Below are 27962 nucleotides of genomic sequence, written 5' to 3'. Positions count from 1 at the left end.
GCACGCATCTGCTTTTCTGCGAGCTTTTCCATCGGTGTCCATGTTTTTGGCCAATTTAAAATCTGATAAGTTTATAAGCGTAATCTGTGATGGATAAAAAGAGCCTCACTATGAAAAGGTTATAGCAGTGATTGCCCTGCAGAGATATTTGCCCTCACCATGAGAATTTCCACTGCTGGCTCAGAAACGCCCGGAGAGATGAGAGCCACAGGTTCACTTCGTAGTGATGTGTCTCATGAAGGGGTAAGAGGACACGTGTCGGTGAGTGAGAAATATGAACGGTTAAATTTCGTTTATGGGTAGGAATTCCCACATCACGTTGCAGCTTGTCCAAAGTGCAAAACTACGATGGCGTAACCCGAGCACACGCCTCATCCATCCCATGTGCCAGGGTTGGGCGCTTTAATGTTCGTTAATAGCAAAAAAACTAATTCCGGTGATGTGGGAAAGTGGCAACATTCGTGATTCGTGTCCGATGTTGAATGTCCATGTCTTATTGAATGGTGCTGTCGTGTGCATTTTGCTACGAGACGACAAATAACATTTACATAACATGCACGATTTAATGACATAATTGTGTTTATTTAATATACGATGCATTTGGTAGTAATTCATTGTGCTACAACCTTTCTCACGTATGCCCATGAGAAACAAAGAGGGACTTTGTTATGACTTTAAAATAAACACAAAGCAACGTAACGTGTATATATCACTCGCTGTTCTCCGGCCACTATGCGTGTCTGTTGAGGCTTTGTGAGCCCTGTATAAGTAACACTGGGTAATCCTGCATGAACTGAATTTGGGGATAACATTCAAGGTTCATGCAGTTACTTCCAAATGGAATTCGCATTAGTGTGAAATAACGTATCTGACAAATATCACAACAGAAAGACAAAAGCGTTCAAATAATTGATGGTTTGTGTATAAAGTATCAACATAAATGGATACTCATGGGTTTATCTGCTGTAAATATTATCCAACAAAACTACAACCAGAATCTTGCTCCGGCGCAGCACGCAAAGCATCATCGTAACCATTACTTGCATTGTTTTTTTAATGTTATTACAGCTATCGGCTGAAATAATTAGCATGCACTACAGATGCGACATGTTACTGGTAGGAACCTCCTGGTTCCACCAGCCCACAGGGGATTATTGTGTCCGTCCGTCGTGCTGGGTGGGGAGGGGTGGGGCTCGGTGGGGAGGGGCTGGTCACCCCGTGGTGCCCTTATAAAACTCAACGTTTAACCTACTCACGCCGGCTTGTGCCCGCCCTCACAGTCGGGCATATTTGCGGAATACACCACGCCGCAAGTTGACCCTGGCCATTGACCGAGCAACCCAACGTTCCTACCAGCTCCCTCCGCAGGAATGTGTTCTAATTGTCAAGTGACGTTTGAGTTTCTTTGCGAGTATAACGACAGACAGTGAGAAAACATTTCAACTGCATGTATGTTTGGGAACATTGAACGCACCGAACTTTATATGAGTCTTAATACATTTTTATACGGTTTAATGTAGGAGCTGTTCAGAGAACTCACGGTTTGACTGAGAATGTCACATTTTAGAGACTGCCAGATGTGTATCAACATACTAGCAATTAAAAAAATGAAGATTTCTACAACAACAACAAAAAACCCCAACTAACCTCATGTTAGCCTTTCTGTTTAACAATTACATCGTGATGAGCTCAGAGGACAATGACTGCATTCTTTACGAGGGGATCTTGTATGGAAACGAAATTTGTTAATTGAATATCTCAGTCTCAAAAATGTTTGACAACCCCTTGCAGAGATATATACAGCATGTACATGCGGACATTTCGTGATAATTGTTAGTCATGGAAATGTCCCAGCCAACGACATCACACGTTGTTACAAACAATTTCTTAAGATTGTACGAGAGTTAGTGGAACGTGTTATTTCAGAAACTTCATGGACATGGTGGGAAACAGCGTTGTCTGGCAGCAGACGTGACGACACAAGCTTCAGTTCGTCACTTCTCAAATACATTTCGGCCTTCGCATGCCTCCCCACGAGTGTTTTAGTTGTTTATATGATTATATAAAGTCAATATATTACACCCTATTTGCTGAAAAAAGTTAGGACAGGCTACATAACATGTATATATCTGCTTACTTCATAAAATCAATGGAATAGCTAGGAACATAGTTGCTGCAGTTTCCAATCGTAAAGCCCTGTTTAAACATACATGAGCCAGCATGAATCCTTCTGATAAAATGGTTCACTTCACCGGCGTGCATGCCCTTTAATAAAAAAAAATCAAGGTTTTGAAGGAGCAATGATTGTCTCGGGTTTCAGTGTTGTTGGATATTTAATGGACATGCAAAACACCACGAGACCAAGAGAGTTGTTGACGTTAGCATCGATTTAGTTGTTGAGAATGTACATTCACGAAAAAATACCTCCACCAAAGTTGAATAATTATTTTGTCATGAGTAAAGAATTATTAGTGGAAACCTATCCCTATTGACCACACCGTTGAAATATACGCTGCTAACAAGATGTTGCGAGAGGCACAATGGTAGTTGTATTGCCAGCAAGAGTCGTATGTTACACTCTGTATGTATTATCCGAGATTGAACCTATTCCAGATGGCTTTGTAGGTGCGGATGCGGGGCGACACATGCCATAATTCTGTTCTTTATACTGGTAGGAACCCACTAGTTCCACCAGCCCACAGGGGATTATTCTGTCCGTCCGTCCGTCGTGCATCCAAAAATGGGAGGGGTGGGGCTGGGTGGAAAGGGGAGGGTGGGGAGGAGCTGGGTGGGGAGGGTGGGGAGGGGCTGGGTGGGGAGGGTGGGGCTAGGTGGGGGGTGGGAGGGGTGGGGCTGGGTGGGGAGGGGCTGGTCACCCCATGGTGCCCTTATAAAACTCAACGTTTAACCTACTCACGCCATCTTGTGCCCGCCCTCACAGTCGGGCATATTTGCGGAATACACCACGCCGCCGTTGACCCTGGCCATTGACCGAGCAACCCAACGTTCCTACCAGCTCCCTCCGCAGGAATGTGTTCCGAGATTGAACCTATTCCAGATGGCTTTGTCGGTGCGGATGCGGGGCGACCACATGCCATAATTCTGTTCGTTTATATCGCAATGAAAGCTGCAGTCGGAACGCCAGTTCCCTGTGGGGTTAACAGTGTTGGCACCTCCCTAGAGAGGCCTGCAGCAAGCTCAATGTCTCTCGAGATGCTTTCACCTCAAATTGTTTGGCATACACTTGTTCGTTCGATTAATAATCACGATATATATTTTTCAATGAATGATGACTTTTAAATATGCCATTGCTCAAAACGTGATCATCGCTCATTCGTAATTCAGCCTATTATTGTAATGTGTGTATAAATTACATTTTAGTGGTCAACACATTTTGAGCATGGGATGTCAAACATCGTAAATTGAATGCGTTTCCCACCTCACAATAGTAACTATGCACGTCACTGCACTGCAGGATAGAAAAAGAAACACGGTTGATGCAACCTTTCGGACTCATTCTCAAAACAATTTGACGGCGCACTGGCAGGGGAGAAGACGATCATTTGTGGGAACGATGTCGCAGCGTCAATTTTGGACAAAACTGCATCAAACAGAAAAACTGAAAGAAAACAAGACCAAAAAGAGGGCATTGAGTGGAGAAGACTCAATAAAGAAAACCAGTCGGAGCTACAGAAGACCAGAAAGCACACGCGGCAGTCTCCTGGTGAAGAAATTGCGTCTGTAAATGTGTCTGTGCGCCTTCTGCGAACTGCATCGTGCACAGGGGAGTTCGTAAACCGACGTCGTCACATCTACAAAATGCGTTGGAGTCGATGCCGTGTGCAACTTTATGAACACGCGGTTTACGTGATGCACAATCACGCGAAGAGACAATGCCATGGGTGTAACACTTCGACTCAATTTCGTGGGAATTTAAGTCCGATGCCACGTGATCATTGAGAATGCTCCTTTCATGTGTTTAACTTCTCTTCAGCGAAGGAAATAAAAAAAAAACGCATTTTCCACGGCTGAAATTTGACTTTTACCGCATGATAGTGGCGAAATGTTAACTACCTCGCCTGGTACACGACCCTGACGCCTGCATATTTTGAGTTTGCATGTTCTCTCTCTCCCCCGTGGTCGCGTGGATTTTTCACCAAGGCCCCCGGTTTTCCCCTCCACATTTAGAAACACGCGTTAAGATTATTTGGCTGCTATACATTTCCACATGATAAGCCACTTCGTTGAGCTATCATTTGTGGCCAGGTCGCTTCTGATAAAGAGCTACGTAGCTCAGTGGGCCTTACCTGGTCAAATAAAAAAAAAGTTTAATATTTTAGAGTATTTTAAACCCTGCTGGTGAGCATTGTACGCGGATAATATAGCAATTATTACCACGAATGATCATATTGAGTGTACATTTACAAAACAATAACAAGCTAACCCTTCACTCGATACCGAGGAAGGTTAATCCTTAAAAATAAACGTAGCTCCCACCCCAAACCTTTCACACTTTTAAACACTTGGATAAAAACAGTCTGCATTGTCGACACAAAAATATGACACGTATTTTGATAATTTATTTAGTGTAAATCAAATTCTCACGATTCCACGCCTGTGGAATCACAGATGCACTTGCAAGAGGGTGTCAGCCTCAGGATTGATTTTTTCTTGGCTTTGCGAGCAGATTTCCGTTTCAATTCACCTCCAAAGTTCATGAGAAAATTGTACAGATTTATTTTAAGGGGCGGTCCATAAATGACGTCACGCACCTAGGGGGGGGGGGGGGTCAGACATTTGTGGCGATGTGTGACGGTGGGGGGGGGGGGGGTTGAGAAATGTGGCGTCACGTCAAAATGCACAACTTTAAATAAATATAGACAACACGTTTTACTTAATTAAATCGACTTTTTAATGAATGTTTTCTCCTACAACATCAGAGTGCAGCGCCACATTAAATACGCACTACAATGGCAATAGTTTAAAGCGATTTGAAGGATGGTTTATATTTTTTGTGACGTCATATTTGAGGGGGGTCTGACTTTTTGTGACGCCGTGTGACGACGGGGGGGGGGGGGGTCAAAACTCGTCCAAAATCGTGTGACGTCATTTATGGACGCGGCCCCTAATGAGAAAATTAACCTGGACACATCAATGGGACAGCCTTCTCTTGTGTTCACAGCCCCCTCTCTTGTTAATGTATACACGCTTTGGGGCCGTCCATAAATGACGTCACGCGATTTTGGACGATTTTTGACCCCCCCCCCCTTCGTCACACGGCGTCACAAACAGTCAGACCCCCCCCCCCCCCAAAAAATAATACATGCTTCAAATCGCTTTCAACTATTGTCATTGTAGTGCGTATTTAATGTGGCTGCACTCTGATGTTGTAGCAGAAAACATTTATTTAAAAGTATATTTAATTAAGTGTTGTCTATATTTATTTAAAGTTTCTCAACCCCCCCCCCCCTTGTTACACATCGTCACAAATGTCTGACCCCCCCCCTAGGTGCGTGACGTCATTTATGGACGACCCCTTTCCACAGATAACTTCAATTTTTCCAGTTATGGAACGTAAAAAAAATCATACATGACCTTATAAACATAACTTTTAATGTAGTGTTCTAAAAGTTCAAAGCAAATACAGAAGAAAGTGCATTAATCAATCCCTTTAAAATAATGATAAAACATCGCAATTTTCAGCCTCTTTCATGCTGATGGACAGAGGCTATCTTCGGCAATCTGTTGGGCCAAAGTGCGATAAGGTGCCAGGCTGACATTCACATCTGATTCACACCAGCGGTGACTTGGGCGCTTTTCAGGAGCAGAAATAATTCCTATCTTTGTGATAGTTGCGTTTTGTATTCATCTTGCCAGACATGCACTGCACATGCAATTTTCACCAGTGTCTCAACTCAAGGCGTACATTTCTTCCCGTATTGAATGGACGACAGACAACTTCTTGGGTTTACCCATAACATACTTGTAAATGCTGAAAATAGAGAGTTTCTTCTTTTTATATCACGATTGCTGAGCACATGCCCAAAAATGCTAAGTAGCCAGTGACAAAACAGCACTGTTGAAAGTGTAATATATGATAATAAAAATATAAAACAAAAAAAAATCTCACGACGTTTCGATTGCAACACAAGCAATCATCATTAGGTGTGAAAACCACAGCAAGAAAATTTGAAAAAAGTGAATACAGAAATGTTCTTGCTGTGGTTTTCACACCTGATTATGATTGCTTGTGTTGCAATCGAAACGTCGTGAGAATTTTATTGTTTTATATTTTTATTATTTTATTGTTTCCCTTCTACGTGACTTTACCAAAAGAACCAAGAATCTGAATCCCTGCAGTCACGAAAGCTTTAAATAAAAATGTAGCATACGAGTTAACACATTTCTCGTGTTGAATAAGGTGATGTGAACTTGGGAGAATACATCATGGGAGGAGGCAATTCCACAATCGTGCAGTGCGAGGAAAGAATCCGAAAGAGGGGTGTTGGTGGTTGAACACAGCATGTGTGTGGAACTTCTTTTTCACCGTACGTAGCCAACCGCGCTGATCTGCGGTGCGATGGATGAGACGAAACAGTGAGCCTGGTAGGCAGTCCTCAACATGGGCGGAATGATCAAGGCGAAAAGTTCGTGGGAATGGTGAACATGCCAAGTGACGGAAGGAGGCAACTGCTGGTGAGCGAGTGACTTCACGTGGCCTCAAGGTGCACATGGCCTGGCACAAGCGTCGTGGTGACGTCACCGCCACTTAGTGGCGAATGGCGGTTGTTGATGTTGCAGTAAGTGGGCGAGTGCTGGATCACGCATCAATCAATGTGACTGATTTGTGCTGAATTCTATCAAGTGCGAGTGAGGTGGGAATGGGATGTTCCACCCCAGATGTGACGAAAGTATTCCAACTTTGGCCAAATTTGTGCTTTGAATCGTATGTGCATATTTTTTATATAAAAAATATTAAAATAAGGCTTTGGCACGGAAAAGAAAACCAAACATGCTAGATGCATGCTATTTCATATGACAGGACCGATGAGATTGATAGACTGATGGGATTTTAATATTCCATGACAGGTCTGTTGAGATTGTGTACCAAGCTGATTAAATGTCTTACTCTGGCTCAGAATATCGTTTGTTGAACACGATGGGGGGGGGGGGGGCTGTGATTTGGGTTTTATGTTGTTTAACGTGACCAGGTTTTTGTCACCCCAATCAATAATTGTTCCCAAGTGGGTGGTGATTGATGGTGAAGTATATGAGCATTGGCCAGATGCATGCCTATTCACTTTCAGGTAAATGATTTAAATGAATGTGATGCATGAAGGGTACTGTCATCTGCAAATGAGTGGAACATATTGTGAGTGGAAGAGAAGTCATTTATTGAGACAAAGCAGAGCCTTTCGGAACGCCAGTTAGTGGTGAAGGTACCGGACTGGCTACCTTCAGTCTCTGCACACGTTAACTTATTATTAGTGAGAAAGCCATGAATCTATGCTTTTAGATTTTCGTAATTTTCGTGAATGTAAAACTAAACATGTGGCAGCACCATCCATGACCAAACGTCCCTGTTATAAAATACTGCTTACATAGAATGCATTATATGCATGATTTATAAATATACGGTTAAATACATTTAAACTAATTTCAATATATTTGTATATATTAGCTTTGTAGGTAATGCTATCATGCCAACCTACCATATTGTATATGCATATTTAGTATTTCTCATATAATCTTGATTTTCATAACTAGAATCACAGTTAAGTTGCAATTGATTCCGTCTCGAAAGGACCTTATTAACTGCACAATTACATGTATACATGAACGTCTAGCTCTATATATCGTAACCCCCATGTAATGTGACCATGCATACTACAATTCCTCCACTCCATCCAGTGCCTACCATGCGCAAGTGTTCGTATGCTGTGTTGCAAATACAGCTGGGTTAAAACCGGAGTGGGTGTACGACTCAAACTCTGTGATACTCCATGTGTTTCTATAGACAAAGGTCAATGTGATGGACAGACAATAATGAGTACCTTGTCTGCATGGCAATAGTAACTGGGCCAGTAGATCGCTATGCCTTAGTAAAGGGGATCGTGTTGGGCTCAGTGCAATTGCTATCACTTGCAATTGCCTGGCTCCTCCCCCCTCTCTTGCCTTATATAGCCTCTTGTCACAAGCTACTCTTTTGCCCACTACAGCAATGTGTTTCTTGCTGTGGTTGTCCCACCTGATGACGGGCGCTTGTGTTGCGCCCGAAACGTCGTGGTTTATTTTATTTTATACCTACGTGACTTTACCGAAAGAACCAACGAGTATGGATCCCTGCAGTCACGAAAACTTCAGATCTAAATTGCTATCACCTTTGATGATTCTCTTCACCAAGACAGCCACTGTCATCGAGCGGGGCGGTAACATCGCTAACCTCTTGTTCAACCATCAATGTGCACACAACTCAAAATACCCACAACATTTTTGTTATACTTTCAACATCCTCTCAATTTATAATTGACCATTTTTACATATTAACCAATCCGAACCCATGTTTCCGAGATGTGTGCCTATGAGAGAGGCAGATAGCCCAAAGAGCATTTGCATTATGCGACTCAAGATGAGGCCCCCTCGCCCGTGCCAGGCTGACCAGTGGTCATAAAACGCCGCAACCACATCATCTCGCCAGGCACATCCACTTATCAAGACGGAATTTTATGGGTGTAACTGGTAGCAAAAACCTTATCAACAACGATGGTCATTAATCCTAGCACTTACCCAGCATGTGTAATTGTTGAATTGTTAAAGTAAGCATATTGATTAATTTCAGTATATATTTGTTTCCATTGCAAGTCCTTTATCTCCAATACACGAATTTCAGCCAGTTCACACGTTGGTGAATTGTAATGGCAGTGAACCATGACTGTTAGAATGTGCACGTAGCCATAATCAACTTAAGAGCAATGATATTAAGTGGCTAATTGATCATGCGGCTGATTAGCAATATCACAACTACATCCATATATGACTGGGTCACTCATCAAGCGACGCATGTATCCATCGCTACAACAGTTCCTGCAGTTACATCAGTTCGTTGCTTGCATGGGGACAGGGTCTGTTGTCAATGCTTTGAGACGTGAGGGGTGGAAATTAATGTCCCCATCTGCTCTCACGCTGCTGTTACAGGAGTGTACGTATGTAACTCTATAAACATTCAGTGTAAGTCGATTATTTTAACATTAAAATTTCATTTAAAGTCAAGTTTGCACGTTATTTTATAAGTTCAGTTTAAATCAATTGCTCATTTTCTACTTCACATTTGCATTGCAGGAATGATCTCCATATATTCAAGGGTATGCATACAGGATTTGCATTTATTTATAATTTATGTGGATAAATGGTTATCTTCAATTATAACTCCAAATAGCTTCACGATTTACAGCTTTCGTGACTGCAGGGATTCATATTCTTGGTTCTTTCGGTAAAGTCACGTAGAAGGGAAATAATAAAACAATAAAAATAAAACAATACAATTCTCACGACGTTTTTTCTTGCTGTGATTCTCACACCTGATGATGATTACGTGTGTTGCAATCGCAACGTCGTGATAATTTTATTGTTTAATTTTTATTCTTTAATTATTTCCCTTCTACGTGACTTTACCGAAATAACCAAGAATATAGATGTAATCACATATATAGTATGTACACAAATGGTGTTTTACTTTCGTGAATTAGATGCTATTTCGACGACCATATGTTCAGGTTAGTAATACAATTTCTGTGATTTTTTTATGATCATAGAAAATTTTAGTAAAAGGTGGTGGGGGAATAAACTAATAGTCAATCGTCTTAAAAGAAGATTACATGAAACGAGTTGTCAAATATTGTTAAAAAGTAGACAATGATAAAACATGTTAATCACAACAAACATAAATATCTTTAGCACAATGGACATTCAAGTGCAAAACTGCAACGATGTTACATTTTGTATGTTGACTTTTTTCGCACCGTACATAACCAACCGTGCTTATCGGAGCTGTCTTTGTATAATGAATCAAACACGGCCAAGGGGCCGTCCATAAATGACGTCACGCGATTTTGGACGATTTTTGACCCCCCCAACCCTCGTCACACGGCGTCACAAAAAGTCAGACCCCCCCTCAAATATGACGTCACAAAGCTCTGCCCCCCCCCCCCAAAAAAAATCAAACATGCTTCAAATCGCTTTAAACTATTGTCATTGTAGTGCGTATTTAATGTGGCGCTGCACTCTGATGTTGTAGGAGAAAACATTTATAATAAAAAAAAGTCTCTTAAATTAAGTAGAACGTGTTGTCTATATTTATTGAAAGTTGCGCATTTTGATGTGACGTCACATTTCTCACCCCCCCCCCCCGTCACAAATGTCTGACCCCCCCCTCCCCCTAGGTGCGTGACGTCATTTATGGACGACCCTGGAAGGCCGTAAAACCTGCACCACGGCGTTTACTCCACACGGTGTCACGCACGCGGCAGCAGCAGCGTGTGGCGGGGGGTGACTTTGACGCAGAGCATCGCAATCTTTGTTTAGACCGGAAGAATCCGATGAGCCATGAATCTCTTAAATACATCTTTATCGGTAAAACCCATCGTAATTGGTGATGCCAATACCCGTTTTTGGAACGGATCTTTTATCTGGGTAAAAAAAAACGCTGACCTCGTATTAGATAATTGGTGGTCCGATGAAAATATATTCACAGAGTGATCAACTGACTGGATCACACCTGATCAGTCGATCACCAAATTGCGACTTTTAACAGGTAAAACATGTTAACGTACTCATTTTAATAGTATCAGGATCATATTTAATATGCTACATTCATTTGTAATTGTAAAATTCGCTGAGCAATGAGCATCCGTGATAGGCTGCAATTGCAGATACATTGCACAATTCTTGGCTGTTAGAAAAAACAATACATAATAACAGCAGTTGAATCTGGAATTCTGCAACAAATCTATCCTTTTCATCATGCAAACTCATCTTGTTGAATCTGTGGGGGTTTCCTATGAACAACATACGATAGGGTTAGGGTAGACACTTGTTTTAAGTGGGACATGACATCAATGTTCCCCCATGCAGAGTCTGTTGGGTCCGTACGGACATTGACCTCTTTATATAACCGCTGCCCCCGTTCCACACCTGTGTTTGATGACGTATCCTTGATCGGCTATCCTCTCTGGCCTCTGTGTACGTGTGCTATGAAGAAGGCCCATTGCCCAAAATGTCGCCTATTATATACTCTTAAGGCCACAGTGTTATTGACGAATGTGTTGAATTTTTTGTTATTTATCCTTGACGGGCTCTCTTGGGTTCTGTTGCTACGGCGGGGACACACTGCTGATGGCTGATCTCCCATACTGCAGGTGAAGCGTGTTACCCAGAGGCTGGTGTACCTCGGCGTGTTGCCATGAATGTCAATAATCCCAGTTACCCTGTGTGCACTCATAGCAGAGCATTTCAGAACTGACCTTTCACATTTTGTTTTCCTTTGGCCACTGGAACAGGCTTAGATTAAAAACAAAATTGTACAGATCTCGGCTCTGCACGTCAGATAGCAGACAATTTTGTTCATCTTTAAGACTAAAAATACCAACTTCGTTGCGTGATGTAGAAAGATTGTACTGCAGATCCTCAAGTAAAACTGAGCCTCATTTGGACAGGCCACGAAGCTAGTTGTAATTACTGGCGAAACGTCGTACTCAGATTGTAAATGTTGTGGCTTGGCTCTCCAACACACCGGTGTGGTGCTGTACTAGTGACGAATTTTACACTTTCTGTTTACGTGACAACCCTTACTGGTTGACTGTGTCGGGTGGTGGCGGGTTTTAACAACACATTTATATATTTACGCGATCTAACCCAAAAAAAAAGCATCTATTATGAATGATATTGGTCGCGAAAGACGACGCGTGAAACGGTCTCATCACTGCCTCCACTCTCACGGAAAAATCCGGACTGATTTCTCGCTAAGTGGTGCTACTCATTTTTTCCCAAACATAAATAATGATGATGCAACAAAAACACTTTGTTGACACATGCACGGAGTTAACATAACCAATTAATCAATTAACTTAACTTTACATGATAACATACCGTCACGGATACACAAGTACGCCTATTTAAAGCTTTCGTGACTGCAAGGATTCATATTCTTGGTTCTTTCGGTAAAGTCACGTAGAAGGGAAATAACAAAATAATAAATAAAAAACCCAATTAAATTCTCACGACGTTTCGATTGCAACACAAGCAATCATCATCAGGTGAATTTGATTGTTTTATTTTTATTATTTTGTGATTTCCCTTCTACGTGACTTTACCGAAAGAACCAATAAAATAAGTACGCCTATGTCACGCTGTGCCTCTCGTGTGACTGGATCACGTGCCAGGTGAGGATCTGAACCAAACCCGCACTGAACCAGCGTGGTGAAGTAAGGTCACACGTTGTCCCACGGTGGAGTGCAGCCTGAAACCCGGGGCCTCCGGCAACAACAACTCCGACCTCATCTTTAATGGCAGCATAGCATAGGAAATGTGTACGCGTAAGGAACACGAGGAATCACTGGGTGATTAACCATTGCCGCAAACACTTTGGAGACTGCGTGTGGAAAATACGTCTCGTTCAATTGGAGACAGAATAGAATCTAGATTAGAAGTTTTCGTGACTGTAGGGATCCATACTCTTTGGTTCTTTCGGTAAAGTCACGTAGGTATAACAAAATAAAATAAATTAAATCACGATGTTTCGGGCGCAACACACAAGCGTCCGTCATCAGGTGGGACAACCAAAGAGTATGGACGGAAGATAAATTAAGGAACAAACCGGGGCGTGGTCGGTTTCAGCCAACAGTGGCGACGTTTTATATTATAAGGGGGAGATATGCTCGTAATTATTACAACTCGGAATTAGTTTAAGAGCTCACGAATCGTCCAGAGTTGTTTAACGCACCACACAAAAGGCTCTCAAAACACTGCGGGTAAAGCTTCATCATGCATACGCTCCAAAAGAAAGCCACCGTGATTAGGATGTAGAAGGAAACGACTATTAAACGAGAGCGAAGTGCATTACAACATCGTAATGGGCGACAGTCATGGTAAAAGCTGGTGAAAGTTATAAAGACGAAAACATAATTGGTAAATTTGGCATTCGAAGAGGGAACGTGGGAGGTGAGCATCGACTAGAGTTCACAGTGAGGAGAGACAGATATAAAATAAATACCTTTTTCAATATATATAAATCAGGCATCAAGTAAATAGACACGGTGACCGCGTTGATTCGAATGGACAACCCCCTACATTGTCAGAGATGTGTCTATTCTCAACAAAATCACCACAACGGCTGCGTAACGCTGTGTGGAAGCTGCCTAGCACGTCGCTCCACACGAAGCTTCAGGTCTTCTCGGCCACAGTTATGCCCTCTCCTGCTCTCCGCTTACGAAAAGTGGACCCCTTTACAGAAATACACGCGCCGTCTTTAAACATTCACGCTGGCCTGCCTGCGATCCATCCCGGGTTTAAGCTGGCTGGATGTGTTAGACGCTCTAAAAAAAATAGCCACTGTTTCTCGACAGCATTTTAAGCTGTGGTTGCATTCAGAACTAATTCATTCTCAATTGTTTTATCCTAAATTGTCATCGTTCATTGTTATTTTTATATCTTTCCCGTATATTTCAAAATTTTCACTCGGGGCTTTGTATTTTACCAATGTACAGCCAAGCACTTTGAAGTACTATTTGTCTTTAAGCGATGAATAACTGAAAATCCTTCATTTGTTATTGTGTTTTATCGTCAGCATCATCGTCATTACATGAACGGACATCAGCACGGCAACAGCAAGCAGGCCTCGTGGTGCATGACTGCCTAATCCAGCACATTGGTGGGTCGTGCAGATTTATAAAACTCACAAGGTTGCCAGGATATTACAATATAGGAATAGGGTCAGTGAACCCATCTGTGGAAATGTCAGCGTTATCCCCTCATATGCGCGAGTTTTCTCTGAATACCTGAATTCCTCCTACAGGCAAAACACTTTTTAATGGATTTGGCCAACCATCCCAATGCAGGTCTCTACTAAAAAAAGTTTTGAGAATCAAAGAGGCTTTTCTTGAGAAATACATGACAATACTTCTCATCCCTATCATCATCACAAGCATCGTCATCAGTGTGTGCTTCCCAGTAAACATGAAGCGTTGGGCCAACGGTGGCATGTGCTAGGAAACGTTGGACCAATGTTATCCCAACGTTCCAGGTTTACTGGGTTGCAACAATTCATCTGCTTCTGACGCCATTGTGAGAGGTCTAGCTCGTGTAATGCTGTGGTGGTTTCTGCATGTGTTTGCAGGATGTGTGCACGCCACAGCCACACACGAAGACAGCGGAGTCAGCCACCATGCCCAAACTGTTTGCCCCAGAGTGGCCACTTTTACCAGTTTGGAGCTGGAATCACAGCACACATGGTGTGAAAAGTTCCTGCGATTATTTAGCTCCACGATGGCCACTTCAACACAACCCGCAAGGAAAACTGAAGTGGAGCGAAATGTGGTTTACTAATTATGGGAATTACCCAGAATTAATAGCAAATGTTGAAATCAAAACAAATTTCCATGAAAACATCTGTAACTCAAGCAAACAATGTGGAATTATGGTCAAAAACACCTCAATTGAGCCCCAAATCTTTGAAGTGCATTTTTTTTAAATGATGGCCGTCTACAGTGTCTGCTCTATCCGTTGTCTTCGTGAATACACACCCCGTAAAGACACTGATGAAGATGGAGGTAAAGTAGACACCTGGTAAACAGCTGTTCCTTTCCTCAATCCATGCCTTTCCTTCAAACAACAAACTCGGCATTCATTCTGGTGTGCACATTCTGCAGCGGTCAGCTTATTTTGCATGGAGTGGCTGTACCAATCTATACGTTCCCATAGCTTATCTCTGCCAATGGAATCACACGCCGGTTTAATCCCTACAAAAGTAAAAATATAATTTCCACACTCACAGCTCTTCTCTATTAACTGCCCGACAGCAGATATGTCTGCCTGAAGCACTGGTATTTTATAGAAATATGCTTGATTTTCCTTCTGCAAAATTTTCAGGAAAGATCTATTTTCTTTTGTTTTATACCTACGTGACTTTACCGAAAGAACCAAAGAGTATGTATCCCTATTGTTAATGGTATCATAGTTGTTGTCAGTCATGTGGGAACTGTCACCTGCTCCTAGCATCGTTATCTGTGCAGTCCCCCCCCCCCACCCCGCTTTGGTCAACATCTCAGCAACAAAGCCACATACTTCTATTTCTCCTCCTACTGTCTCATCACATTTTGGCTGCTTTACTGCTGTGTCGACCTCAAGGTGTGACTATGCCCTGAGATTTAACACCACTGCCCCACTGCACGGAAACTGACCTCCACCTGGTCGCACTTTGATTGAGTAAATTTTTGATTTTCCAGAACATATCCATGAAACTCGTTATGGCTGTGCCATTATAGTGATAGCAGAATAAAGCAGCAGTGATGACATTAAAGACAACAGAGACTGGTCCGGTGAGCTCTTGGCGTTACTGCAACTACTAGAGCTCGACAGCTTTCTACTTGCACGATAGACGCTGGCCACAATGGAGGAAGACTTCACTCCAGATACATCGCTACATTTGAGCAGTTTTCAGAGTTTCGGAGTTACAACATCAGTTTTAGGAAGACATTTACCTCTTCCTACCGGAATATGCTTAGAATAGATCTTGTTCCTGGGAAGATGTATGGATGGGCCCTGCCGGGATCCGTGTAAGGGGTAAAACCCGTGGCTGTAATCGATTTGGTTTTGAAGCCCCTCTTCAGCTAAGGCAGTCTGCTCCGGCTGAATACAGCTGTTCCGAATCCACACAGTAACACGCTACTTATTTATGCAATATATTGTATTCTACATGGTATATATAGTGTGGCAGCCCCTCTATATTCGAGGCCCCAGGCTGCAGGCCATAAAAGCCCGTGTGTCAGTCCGGCCCTGGAGATGGGTTCATCTCAAGTTTATAGATGCAAGTAAACTAGGCTGGATTATTTTTATCCAAAGAGTGGACATTGTTTGGATATAACATTAACAGGAGACATCACAGTCTCATGGAAAGGATTTATTTCATTATGAGTTGGTGCACATTCAGGGTTATTTGAGATTAACGTGAAAGGTGAAATCTTAAAATTCGGGAGGGATGAGTCGTTGACATTTGTTTGGTGCCATCCTAAAAATCGGATGTTCCAAATAAAATAATAACTGCACCGTTACAATCATCACGACAGCCACAGAAAGCAGTTGTGCCGGTAAGGGAAAACTGACAGCTAGACATGCAAAACATGAATCTCTGGAAAAACACTTTGGAGAAAGGAAAAAAAAGACGGTGCACCTTGTCCATTCTCGCTTGAACAAACGTCAGGCCCAAACCTGTGGGGAGAAAAAAACGCACACACGCACACATACGCATCAGGGACTCCCATCGCGGTGGTGAATAGGCGACGGTGTGAAGCAGTAGAACACAGTAAACTATTGACCCCCAGTCGGTTTTTAATTAAAGTCCCACTGAAAAAAAGACTTGTAGAGACATTTCAATCTTGATTTGAAGTTTTCGTGACTGCAGGGATCCATACTCTTTGGTTCTTTCGGTAAAGTCACGTAGGTATAAAATAAAATAAATTAAATCACGACGTTTCGGGCACAACACAAGCGTCCGTCATCAGGTGGGACAACCACAGCAAGAAACAATTGCTGAAGTGGGCAAAAGGGCTGCTGTAACAAGAGGCTATATAGGTAAGAGAGGGGGGAGGAAAAAGGGGGGGGGGGGAAGAGATAGAGAGGGGGGGTGTGGGGTAAGGAGATACATTACTTTTTGTTACTCTTTGTATAAAGTATTGTAATACTGTGCGTATTTTAATATTTTTGGAACGTTGAATAATGTTGAAATACATTCATGTCAGAGCCATGAAATGATTTCTTAACAAGGTGGCCAAGCAATCCGGTGCAAGCGCTTTCTCCCACACATTCTAGTTTACTTGGGCTTCTCGGTACTTTGAGTATATAAAAGCAATGCCCTTGTTATGGCATCTTGTTCATGTTCATGGTGGAGTGCATGACATCACTCACACGCGTAAGCGCTTGTGCTTCACATTAGTGTCTCACACCCCACTCCATAGGGCTACATACAAACATAAACTCAACAAATTCGGCAATAACACTGTGAACTTTAAGGGGAAAATATATAATGGGTGACGTTTTGGGCAATGGGCCTGCTTCAGAGCACACAAATGGTAGCATGGCAGGTGTGCAGCCATACACCTTAGTGAGCTTGCCTGCCGATAGTGTTGTCTTAGAGGCCAAAGAGCACGAATACGCCTCGAGGAGGTGTTTAAAATGCATTTACTGATTTGAAGAAGTGTTCAGCTGTCCTTCCATAACATCGATGAGAATCTGACTTGATTAACACCTGATTATGTTTGGATCGGCAGATTGGGTAACATTTGTTTTAATGCATCGCTATGTTTACACACAGTAATGCAAATACAGCATCAACAGTGCTAAAACGATAGAATCTGCAGCCGTGTGAATCTACAGTGTTGTGAAATGACTGAATTGACAGTAATGTGACTTTAGATAATTTAATAGGCTATGAATACTTAACACACTATACAATTGAACAACCATTGTGCATTATTCCACAATAATTAAAATAAATCTGCTTCGTTGACGTGGAAAAGTATCTACTGCTTGATCAGGACTCCGTGGTCGGATATGTGAAACAGAGAATCAGATTGTATCATGTTGGAACTGGATTCGGGTCGTGATCCAGGACGCACGATTGAGTCTCGTTCGACCCAATCTGCCTCTCATCTCATCAGCGCTCCGAGCCTGGTGACCACCACACACCATGCTGCTGTCAGCAGAGGGCATTGCAGCAATATCTATTGCTGTACAGTACTATGCTCCCCATCTTTACCAAGTTTAACACGCAGGAGGCTTTCGCGACCAATATCATCCATCATACATGTTTTTTTAGGTTAGATCGCGTACATATATAAATGTGTCGTTAAACCCGCCACCACCCGACACAGCCAACGAGTAAGGGTTGTCACGTAAACAGAACGTGGCCAATTCGTTACTAGTGTAGTGACTGTGAATGTCACTGTCTGGTGCCGGGCTTGCGAGGCCACGGCGGATATTGTGTTGTCATTATGTGCAACTTGGTTACTGGGCGTAGTACCGGTCCTAGCGGGGCTTGGGTGAGTGCTGGTTAGCGCAGAGGCACCACGTACAGTGTGCGGTGCGAGCTCCCGGTGAGGGAGCGAGAGAGTCAGCCAGCCAGGGTTACGTTGGGGCATGATACGCTGGTTGACCTGCCAACACGTGACCGGATGATATTGGAGAGGGGCCACCAGTGGACGGAGGCCGCTGGGTGGTCACGTGGTATAGAAGAGCTCTCGGGAGCCTTCGGGAAGGGGCCAGAGAGATCGAGCTGGGCGGGGCGAGAGACGGAGCCAGCTCCAGCCCGGGCCGATATAACGGGGCCCCATGTGGGGCTCGGGGTTTTCTTGACTGTTGGTGAGTGAAGACCCACGTCGGGTTGAAGAAGCTTCTAGCCACGCGGTCCGGGACCCAGCTCGTGGTCCGGACCGGGATAGCGGGACCGTGTCTAGTTCTGCCATAGCGTGGTGAGATGGGCGTTCAACACCCGAGTGTAGGTCACGTGATGCTGTGTGTTGAGTTGATGCAATAATAAAGTGTTGCTCCCAAGACAACGTCTGCGACTCAGTTGGACTCACTACACTAGTACAGCACACCGGTGTGTTGGAGAGCCAAGCCACAACATTTACAATCGGTACTAACCCACACTGAGTAGCATGGTGAAGTATAACTAAACAATCCCCACGACCCATTCGGCAATAGGATTGCAAAAGAGTTGTACATATGTACAGAACAAAAGCATGCAAAAGTATATGCAAGGAAGCATGGCTGTCTCTTCCTACAGGTGAAATGAAAACACTAGAGTCTAAGAGCCACTGTATGTAAACAGCTTATGCTCTCCACAAACCTGACACAATATATACTGCAAAGCAACGGTCAAAAACGAGCTAACATTCCACCATCAAGATATTTTTTTCATTTAGTGTACTTTGAAAGTACAGTCGAGGAATGTTTGATTTTTGCATGATAACAATGCCAATTATTAAGCCAGGAAAGTCTCACCCAGTCTCATTACCCTTCTTCGGGAAGGGTCTTACATTGGGATGTTTGGCCAATAACATTCATGGGTGGGAAGAAACTTGAGTACAGGAGAAAGCCCAAGCATACCAAGGGCGACACTCAACACTGCCACCACCTGGCTACGCAACAGCTGATCGCCTAATTCAACCAAAGTACGAACCAGACTCGTGTCCGATTCCCTTCTGATCCGAAAAGACGGGAAGTAATGAAAGTAGTATAGTAATAAATTATGACCTTGAAATGCATTTTTATTAAAATACAAACCGTTCAACAATTACGATAAAACCCCAACACACTAATCAATAACACTGACTTAAAATTGATAGGTTTTAATGTAAAAAAACGTTACCTGTATACAGTATATCATAGGTGACGTTTTGGGAGATGACCCTTCTTCATGTGCTATGAAGAAATGCCATTGCCGAAAACAGTCCCTATTTTATACATTTCCTTTTAACACAGTCGTATTGACGAATGTATTGAATTGTGTGGTTTGTGCTTGTGCCCTACTGCCAATGCTGCACGAGCAAATATTTAATTAGTCAATAACAGCTCATTTAACAGGCCATCACATTCGTTGAAAGTTTTGGCAAGTTGCATACATTGTTCTTAAGTCATATGGATTTAATTAACCACTTTAGTGGAGGACATTACTCACAGTATAACTACAGCAATGTAGTAAAAAGTTACCCCCAACATTTAGCAGTTTTTGTGCAATGTTAACGTTCTTAAGAGTTATTATCACCGACCGACTCTTATATAATACACCACTGCTCAGTCATACCTTAGCTGCAGGCGGCTTTTTTTTATCACTGAACACTAACCCTCCTTAAAGTTAAAAAAGCCATGGTTGCAATCATACCGCTGTGTCACTTATGCCCCGGTCGGACATCGTGGTCCTTTATTATATTTTGAAATAATAGGCGTTATATAAACCCGTGATTTATGAAAACATAGATATCATGGGCTACAACACTGCTGTTTCAAAGCGGTGCTGTGTTTTGATTTTCCCGTTGCGTTACGAGCACCGTCAGTGTCCAGGCAGAACGTGGAGCAGGCATTCAGCAAGCAGAGCGACACGAGTTTCACTCCCTATTTCATCTGATTTCAGTATAAACACAGAGTTATTTGAAGCTTTCTGAACGGTGACTGACAATAGACCATCAAATGTGCTGCACAAATCAGGCCCCGTGATATTCACACCGATGACCTATGACCTGAATCAGTTGACACTTGAGGTCTTTTGAGCGTTTTTGGACACCATCACAGAATGCGCTGCAAGTGACCGTATTTTATACTTAAAAGCATGTTACCACCCACTCTTAAGAAGTTGTGACATGACAAAGTTAACAGATACGAGGGAACATGGGAGGTCAGGTTAAGATGTTCCGTTCACTGTTTAATTATCGCTCCCACCAGGTGTGGATAATTTAATCTCGGAAAAAAAAACATTAATTTCACGTCGTCTTTAGTTACCTTCAATTATTCCCACCTCGTGGGAGTGATAAATGGAGACGTGAGCAAAGAGCATAAAGCAAGATTCATTCTTTCTAGATTTGAAGTTTTCGTGACTGCAAGGATCCATACTCTTTGTTTCTTTTTATTTTTTCACCTACGTGACTTTACCGAAAAAAACAAAGAGTAAAGATTCATTCTCTGTCAAGGCGGCCATTCCGCGTGGAAAGGCAATTCACCTCGTGGGTTTCCAGGAGCTCTGCTGAAGCGGAGCCCTCTGTCAGGCACAAACGGGCCTATCCACAAATACGATTCTTGCTCCACACCATTTACAAGCGCAACACTGGCTCTGCTCCTGTATTAGATGAGCAAATATAGAACTGTAGCCGTGTCTACACTTCAGTGCTGCATCTGAGGACCTCGCATAAGCTTTGAAGTTGCTCGTGCCCTACTTTGTCTAAAAATTCGTTAAATAAAGTAATTCATATTAATGGGACAATGTATGTGGGACCAAGAGCTCAGAAATAGCAATTTCATCTTTCTTATCAGCTGGAAAAATGTGTATTGCAAATAACCAGGATACAAACCATGTCTCCAAGAAAAGAATATGAACAATTTTAAATGCCCTTTGCATAAAAGAACATTATTCCTTCCAGTTGAATTCAGTCTGATAAGCAACCTCGCTACAGTGCAGTTTACATTGAGACAAATGATTATGTTCGTGTACCCAGGAAACCCCGAGCCTGAAGACTTTTTCTGCCAAGTTGTTTTCGAAGTACGGGTTGGTGTAGCTGCGGTGTGTAATCCCAAATGAGTAATTTGCAGATCATTTTTCATCATTGGGGCATTTGGCCAGTACCAGTTAACATCGTGTGTTTCTCAAGTTATGGGAGAAAGACGGAAGAAACCCCATGCACAACAGAGGGAGGTGTACATACAAACCCCACGAGTCGGGAATCGAACCCAGGTGGCCCTTGCTGTGAGGAAACGAGCGCCACCAGTGCGCCGCCCTGCAGCCCATTGAGCAATGCGCACGGTCACCGGCACAACTCTTGACGAGGCTGTCGCAAGTGGCCGTTGGCTGCTGTCCCCAGGATGTGTGTGACTGTGTGTGCGTGCGCTCGGGCGCGTTACCACCGTCAGTCACCGTCGGTGGCTGGCGAGATCTGGTGTGCGGTAGTGTAGCGGTTAGCGTGCTGCGCTACGAACCTTGTGAACCGGGTTCGATTCCCGCTCACGGCCAACACCGGTGACGATTATTTGAACCGGTCCTGGTGTGGCACATTAGGAATGGACCACTCTTCTAATTATTTCCTCGTGCAGCAAGGGAGTAAAATGTGGTTTTGTGAAAGTCCGCGAGATCTGGTGTGCGGTAGTGTAGCGGTTAGCGTGCTGCGCTACGAACCTTGAGAACCGGGTTCGATTCCCACTCACGGCCAACACCGGTGACGATTATTTGAACCGGTCTTGGTGTGGCACATTAGGAATGGACCACTCTTCTAATTATTTCCTCGTGCAGCAAGGGAGTAAAGTGTGGTTTTGTGAAAGTCCTTATGTGCTGTGCAGTACATCGATGCACATGTGTACACCAGCATGCGATAACGGAGTTGGGCCTGTAGGGGGCTCGCAGGGTTATTGACTAACCGCACTTGTACACCAGTCACGTGGTTAATGGCGACTCGGTTGAGGATTGCTGTGTGTGACACACGTGCTGTTGCATTTTACAGATTAACCACAATAAATGTGTTTGCCCTCGATTTGGAGCACCTGCCCACGTCCTTCATTTCGAGTGTGCAACACTGGGCCTCCCCTAGGTCGACTCAGCCTCAAATGAGTACCTGGTGCGGTGTGTAAACATCGCCACTGGGGAGACAAAGGCGACCGGGCGTGGTGTTGGCCACCCACCCCCTCGTGTGCCGTGCCGGCCTTTATAGGTGCTCGCTAACAGCACTTGCGCCAACAGTCTGTTACAGGCTATACAGGGGATCTTTGTCTTTGTGTGCTCGCGCGCGTTACCGTGCGTCACCATCAGTGGCCGGCGAGATCTGGGTTCGAAGGGAGGCCGCTTACCCTGAGCGTGTGGTCCCAGGAGCCGGTGCAGAAGGCGGTTCCGTCGGGGGAGACGCGCAGTGTGCTCACGCGGTTCTCGTGACCGAACAGGATGGAGACGCGCGATCCCTTGAGTACATCCCACACGTTGATTGTGTAGTCGTTATAGCCGGAAAACAGCAGGCGGCCTAACCACACAGTCACAACAAAGACAAAAAACCCACCCCCCCCCCCCCCGTATAGGCTTAACACATTGTTGGGGCAAGTGCTGTTTGTGAGCACCTATGAAGGCCGGCACGGCACACGAGCGGGTGGGTGGCCACAGTGCCGGATTATCGAAGTAGCAAAAGTAGATACATATGCTACGGGCCCCGCACTAAATACTTTCAAGCTATCAATTCCGGTTCAGTGATTCTGAGCGTGCTTTATTACTATAGTACTATACTGCCTTCAACTTTTACGAACGACCGGGTGTTTAAGGTTTGCGATTTATCGTATTATCTGGCTGTTTAGCAAATGAAAAAATACAATTACTTTACTATGCAAGTTAAACATTTGTGTTTTAATATTTATGTTTGTTTTTTAGGGCCCCTTTATAACATATGCTACAGGCCCCGCACTAGCTTAATCCGGCACTGTGTGGCCAGCACCACGCCCCGGTCGTCCTTTCTCTCCCGAGTGGCGATGATTTTACGCACCGCACCAGGTTCTCATTTGAGGCTGAGTCGACCTAGGGGAGGCCCAGGACCGGTTCAGATAATCGTCACTGGTGTTGGCCGTGAACGGGAATCGAACTCGGGTCGCTGAGTTCGTAGCGCAGCGCATTAACTGTTGCACTGCCACAATCACAACAAAGATCCCCGGAATAGCCGTAAAAGACTGTTGGGGCAAGTGCTTTTAGCGAACACCACGGTTACAATTCCACAGGCAAAAACACGCTCAGGCCAGTGCACGCATACACAGATACCTAATAATAATGCAAGCGCAAACGTTCACGCGTTCATGAATCCAAGCACATGCTCTCGAAGGCGTATGAACGCGTTTTGTTGTTCAAATGCACATCTCAAGACTTGTATACTCGTACCAAGACAACGTCATATACAAATTTACAAATACAAAGGTTGCTTTTATAATTGTGTTCGACTGGATAAATATTTTCCGGGCGAAACACTGTCCGTGAGCACCTATTAGAGATGGAACAGCACCTGAGGGTGTAAACATGTCGCCGCCAAGCCACAGTAAGTATCGACAGAACTACAGATAGTCCCCGAGTTACGACGGTCCGACTTACGATATTTTGATCTTACGATGGCGATAGCGATACGACAAAATTGTAAAATATTTTAAATTTCGCGCGGAAGGCAAACGCAGCAGCGTACGAGGTACGATACTGTACGTTGGGACGCTGTTGGAATGTACGCATCTCCCGCCTTGTGTGATGCAGATAGGATTGTTTCCTGAAAAAACTTTCTATTAAATTGCAGTTCATATAGGTAGGCTCAGAATTTACCTTGTTTTTTTTTACTTTACATTTTACTGTGCAATACAGTATTGTAATCAATTAATACATACAGTATATAGCTTAGACAGTACGGTACTGTAAATTTCTCTGTTGTGCTAAATTCTAACCATTCTTTAAGACTCCTGGGTAGGCTAGGTCATCTTCGACTTACGATATTTTTGACTTACGATGGGGTCGTCGTAACGCATCTCCATCGTAAGTAGAGGACTACCTGTATTACCGAACTCCTCTAACCTGCAGCCCTTTTATCTGCAACTCTTATTATATGTGGGACTGAGTGCGACGTTTCGCCAGTAATTACAACTAGCTTCATCGAAATGTTGTGGCTTGGCTCTCCAACACACCGGTGTGCTGTACTAGTGACGAATTGTCATGTTTTATTTACGTGACAACCCTTACTAGTTGGCTGTGTCGCGTGGTGGCGGGTTTAACAACACATTTATATATTTACACGATCGAACCCAAAACAACCTCTATTATGGATGATATTGGTCGCAGAAGCCTACGTGTTAAAACTGACGACATGAACCACTTTGCATCTGGCACAGTCACTTGTTTAAGAATGCATGCACCCTGGGTATGCTCAGCACAGGTTAAGATGCCACATGCCACCGATGTACGCGACCAGGATAATCACTACCCTACCGGTTCCCGCAGTTATGTTCACAGCACCGCTGGGGCCACCAGTCCATGGGCCCAGACCGAAAACAATTAATTATTGGTACCACCTTAGGTGTCAAAGTGTAGTCATGTTTTTGTAATCCTCCACGTGTGTGGGACATATTCTGATATGATAACCTTTGCGGAGTGGCAGCTTAGTTGTAGTCACCATGACTTTTATACCCATACCCTAGGACAGGCGTCCGGAACGATGAAATGGGCATTATTACTGAATAACTACCTCGACCAAAGCCAGTTAGGTCACAAACTGGTCTTCATTTGACTTAACCGAAAGAACCAAAGAATATGGATCCCTGCCGTCACGAAAGCTTCAAATCAAGATCGGTCTTTATTGGTTTAAATACACAATAAAAACACAGGATAATAAGGAATACCATAGTGAGGTAAGGAGCCACTTGAATACTATAAACATTGACATTCGCATATACTTAGTCAATGATACATGTAACCCCATATATATCGTTAGTGATGGGTATATGTGAAGAAGGTTACATTATTGTTATCAAGCTCTGTGTGTACTTAGATGGTGTTAACAAGGGTAACCAAGTCCAGAATCACCACACTGTGCATCAATGTACTACTACCACAGTAATATCATCAGAATCACCACCCTCTGTAACTCGTCAAACTTCTCGTCTATCTCGTCATCTGACTCCACGAGTTCAAAGTCAGGTTCTGGATCATCCTGCAGTTTTTGGTTACTCCAGGTCTGTAACCTGCATGTCAGACAATTTGACAGGCACGTGCAGCTTGGCATTTTGCATGAACACTTGCATGCTAGCAGTTCCAAGACCATATCTGGTGCGGGTGCGGAGCGCATCCAGTAAATGGCCAGCTTGCCATCATCGTCTGTCCATCCATACTCAGTAGGGCTTGGCACCACAGGGTTAGCCTGCAGACAGCACTTCCAGATTGCTGCCTGATTGTTGAACATGCATAAAGAGACAGTCTCTACATGGTGGCAGCTGGCTGGACTCGACTTCTCCCCTTTTGGTGCAGAAGAGCTGGCAGCGCAGTTCGTTCACCTCACCAGTGCTGCTATTAGCAACATACATGCGACAGGTGAACGGCTCAATTTTCTGGAACAGCTCGTCACTCACATTCCATAACTGCCCCAGTCGACTAATAGTCTCTTGGCAGGAAGTGTCCTTTCTCGCCATCTTCAGGGCATTCAGCTTCCCTTGACCGGCGAATGCACTGACAGCGTCGCAGCCTGTGAAGGCGTGTAAGTCAATTAGGCTGTCAGAGATGATGTCTCCTAGTGACCTTGCCAGATTGCTGATATCGACAAACCGTGTGCGGTTCTACGTCCCACACTTCTGGTAGATGGGACAGGTGATCATGTGGCTGAACAGGTTTCTATCTGCCTTCAGAACCACATCCTGTGCTTTCTTTCCATGTGCTGTTTTTTGTGCTGATATTGGAGAGTGTCTTCAGACTTTGCTTGGTCATCTTGCCGTGGAATTTATCTAACCTTGTTTGCTTGAATAACCTGGTAGGCCTCTTCTCCCATCTCAAGAGCTCTCAAGAGATCCCTGGTCACACCAGGTGGAGCCATAGTGCCAGTAGAGAGGCTAACGAGATCTGTCTCATCATGGCACATAGGATTGATCCAGTTATTCTCCATAAGGTCAATGAGAGAATGTACATCTGCTTAATCTCTCTTGACCCTTGGACCCTGTAGATCTGAATGGGTCAGTTTGGACCTGCCTTGACCTACCAGGTCTCTCAGCTGTCTGAGGTTCATGCTTCTGTACTCAGCTGTTAGGTAATATTTGGTCACGGCTCCTGGCTTCAAGCTGAATCCCTTTGTCCCTCCGGCTGTCTGGGTGTCTATGTTCACCGTTTCTTCTATAGCTTGGTCAACAGGGATTCGGCCAACGGGATTGGTGGAGCCCAGTTGAACTGAGAAGCCTCCTTCCATGAATTCCGTGTACACATCTGGGTATGTGATGGGCAACTGAGACATCTGGGCATAGTAGTCTATTCAGTATATTCAGTCAGTTTTCACCTGTACCATACAGTACAATCAGAAATCATCATTACTTTGATGCAAAACCTGAATTCATCTGTCAGTACTTTGGTTACACATTGAGGGCAGCAGAGAATTACAACCCAAAAACTAAACTAACATTGATGAAGGGTAAAATTAATCTTAACTAATCTTAACTAAATTAAGGGGAGGTACTACAGGTGAATAGGCAACAAAAAATGTATGTCCTTTTATCAGAATGAAAAATTACCAGATGAATATACACAAAAATAGAAGCTTTTTGGTATTGTGACCTTCCCCCCATGCATTTATGCATATTATGTGTTATCGCATAAAATATGCACAAATTTGCATATTATGTAAACATAATCTTGACTTCGTAGATGAAGTCAGAACTTTTTCGTTTATTTTAATGTGATCAATAACTAATTGGTTGGTAATCTACAGAAGATTTTGTCAAAATATTGTTCTTTCAGTTAATTATGTTAAAATACACTTAACAAAATAGAGTTTCGCTTATTTTTTTTTTATACCACATAAAATGAAAATGACAAGATATCAAAAAAAATTGCTAGCTATTTCAAGTAGGAAGCAGTATGTATAATTACGTGGCTTTACCAATTATGAAATATGAGTTGTCAAACTCGGCATGCAAAATGTAATTTTGAGAAAATCTCAATGCCAGTTCTGGCATTGTGATGCTCGTAGCAATGAGATTTGAGAGTTAGACTTGTGTTCCCCCGCTTGTTGCCATGACAGGAAAGTAAATAGCCATATGTGACTAAGCTAGACGTCTGCTCCAGAGAATAAGCTTGTCAATGATAAGCAATTTCACGAGGTTATTTCTTATAATGCGGAGACAAATTGCGATGAAAGATGCTAAAAAACGCCAACTTAAGGCTTTGTTTACTTGGCGAAGTTTGTATAAAATTATGTGCATGTTATGAAAGTTTATAATTTATAGAAGCAGAA

General features: G+C 43.5%; 1 protein-coding gene across 3 annotated transcripts in view; it reads right to left on the bottom strand.

The window, feature by feature from the left end:
- Positions 1 to 5017: 5017 nt before the first annotated feature.
- The window catches only part of GNB5 (G protein subunit beta 5), an 83346-nt gene continuing 60401 nt past the window's right edge, over positions 5018 to 27962 (bottom strand). For 2 of the 3 annotated variants that reach the window (XM_078881931.1, XM_078881946.1), the window contains 2 exons: positions 22816 to 22982; positions 10709 to 16479 (listed from right to left, as the gene is read on the bottom strand). In XM_078881931.1, coding sequence (XP_078738057.1) covers positions 16468 to 16479; positions 22816 to 22982 — 179 coding nt within the window. In that variant the 3' untranslated portion in view covers positions 10709 to 16467. Of the gene's footprint in view, positions 6571 to 10708; positions 16480 to 22815; positions 22983 to 27962 lie in introns of those variants that run through there. The other variant, XM_078881938.1, reaches the window with a different exon arrangement.

This window comes from Lampetra fluviatilis, chromosome 3, assembly GCF_964198595.1.
Source record: "Lampetra fluviatilis chromosome 3, kcLamFluv1.1, whole genome shotgun sequence".
NCBI classification, from domain to species: domain Eukaryota; kingdom Metazoa; phylum Chordata; class Hyperoartia; order Petromyzontiformes; family Petromyzontidae; genus Lampetra; species Lampetra fluviatilis.
This window is presented reverse-complemented; position numbering and strand designations above follow the sequence as displayed.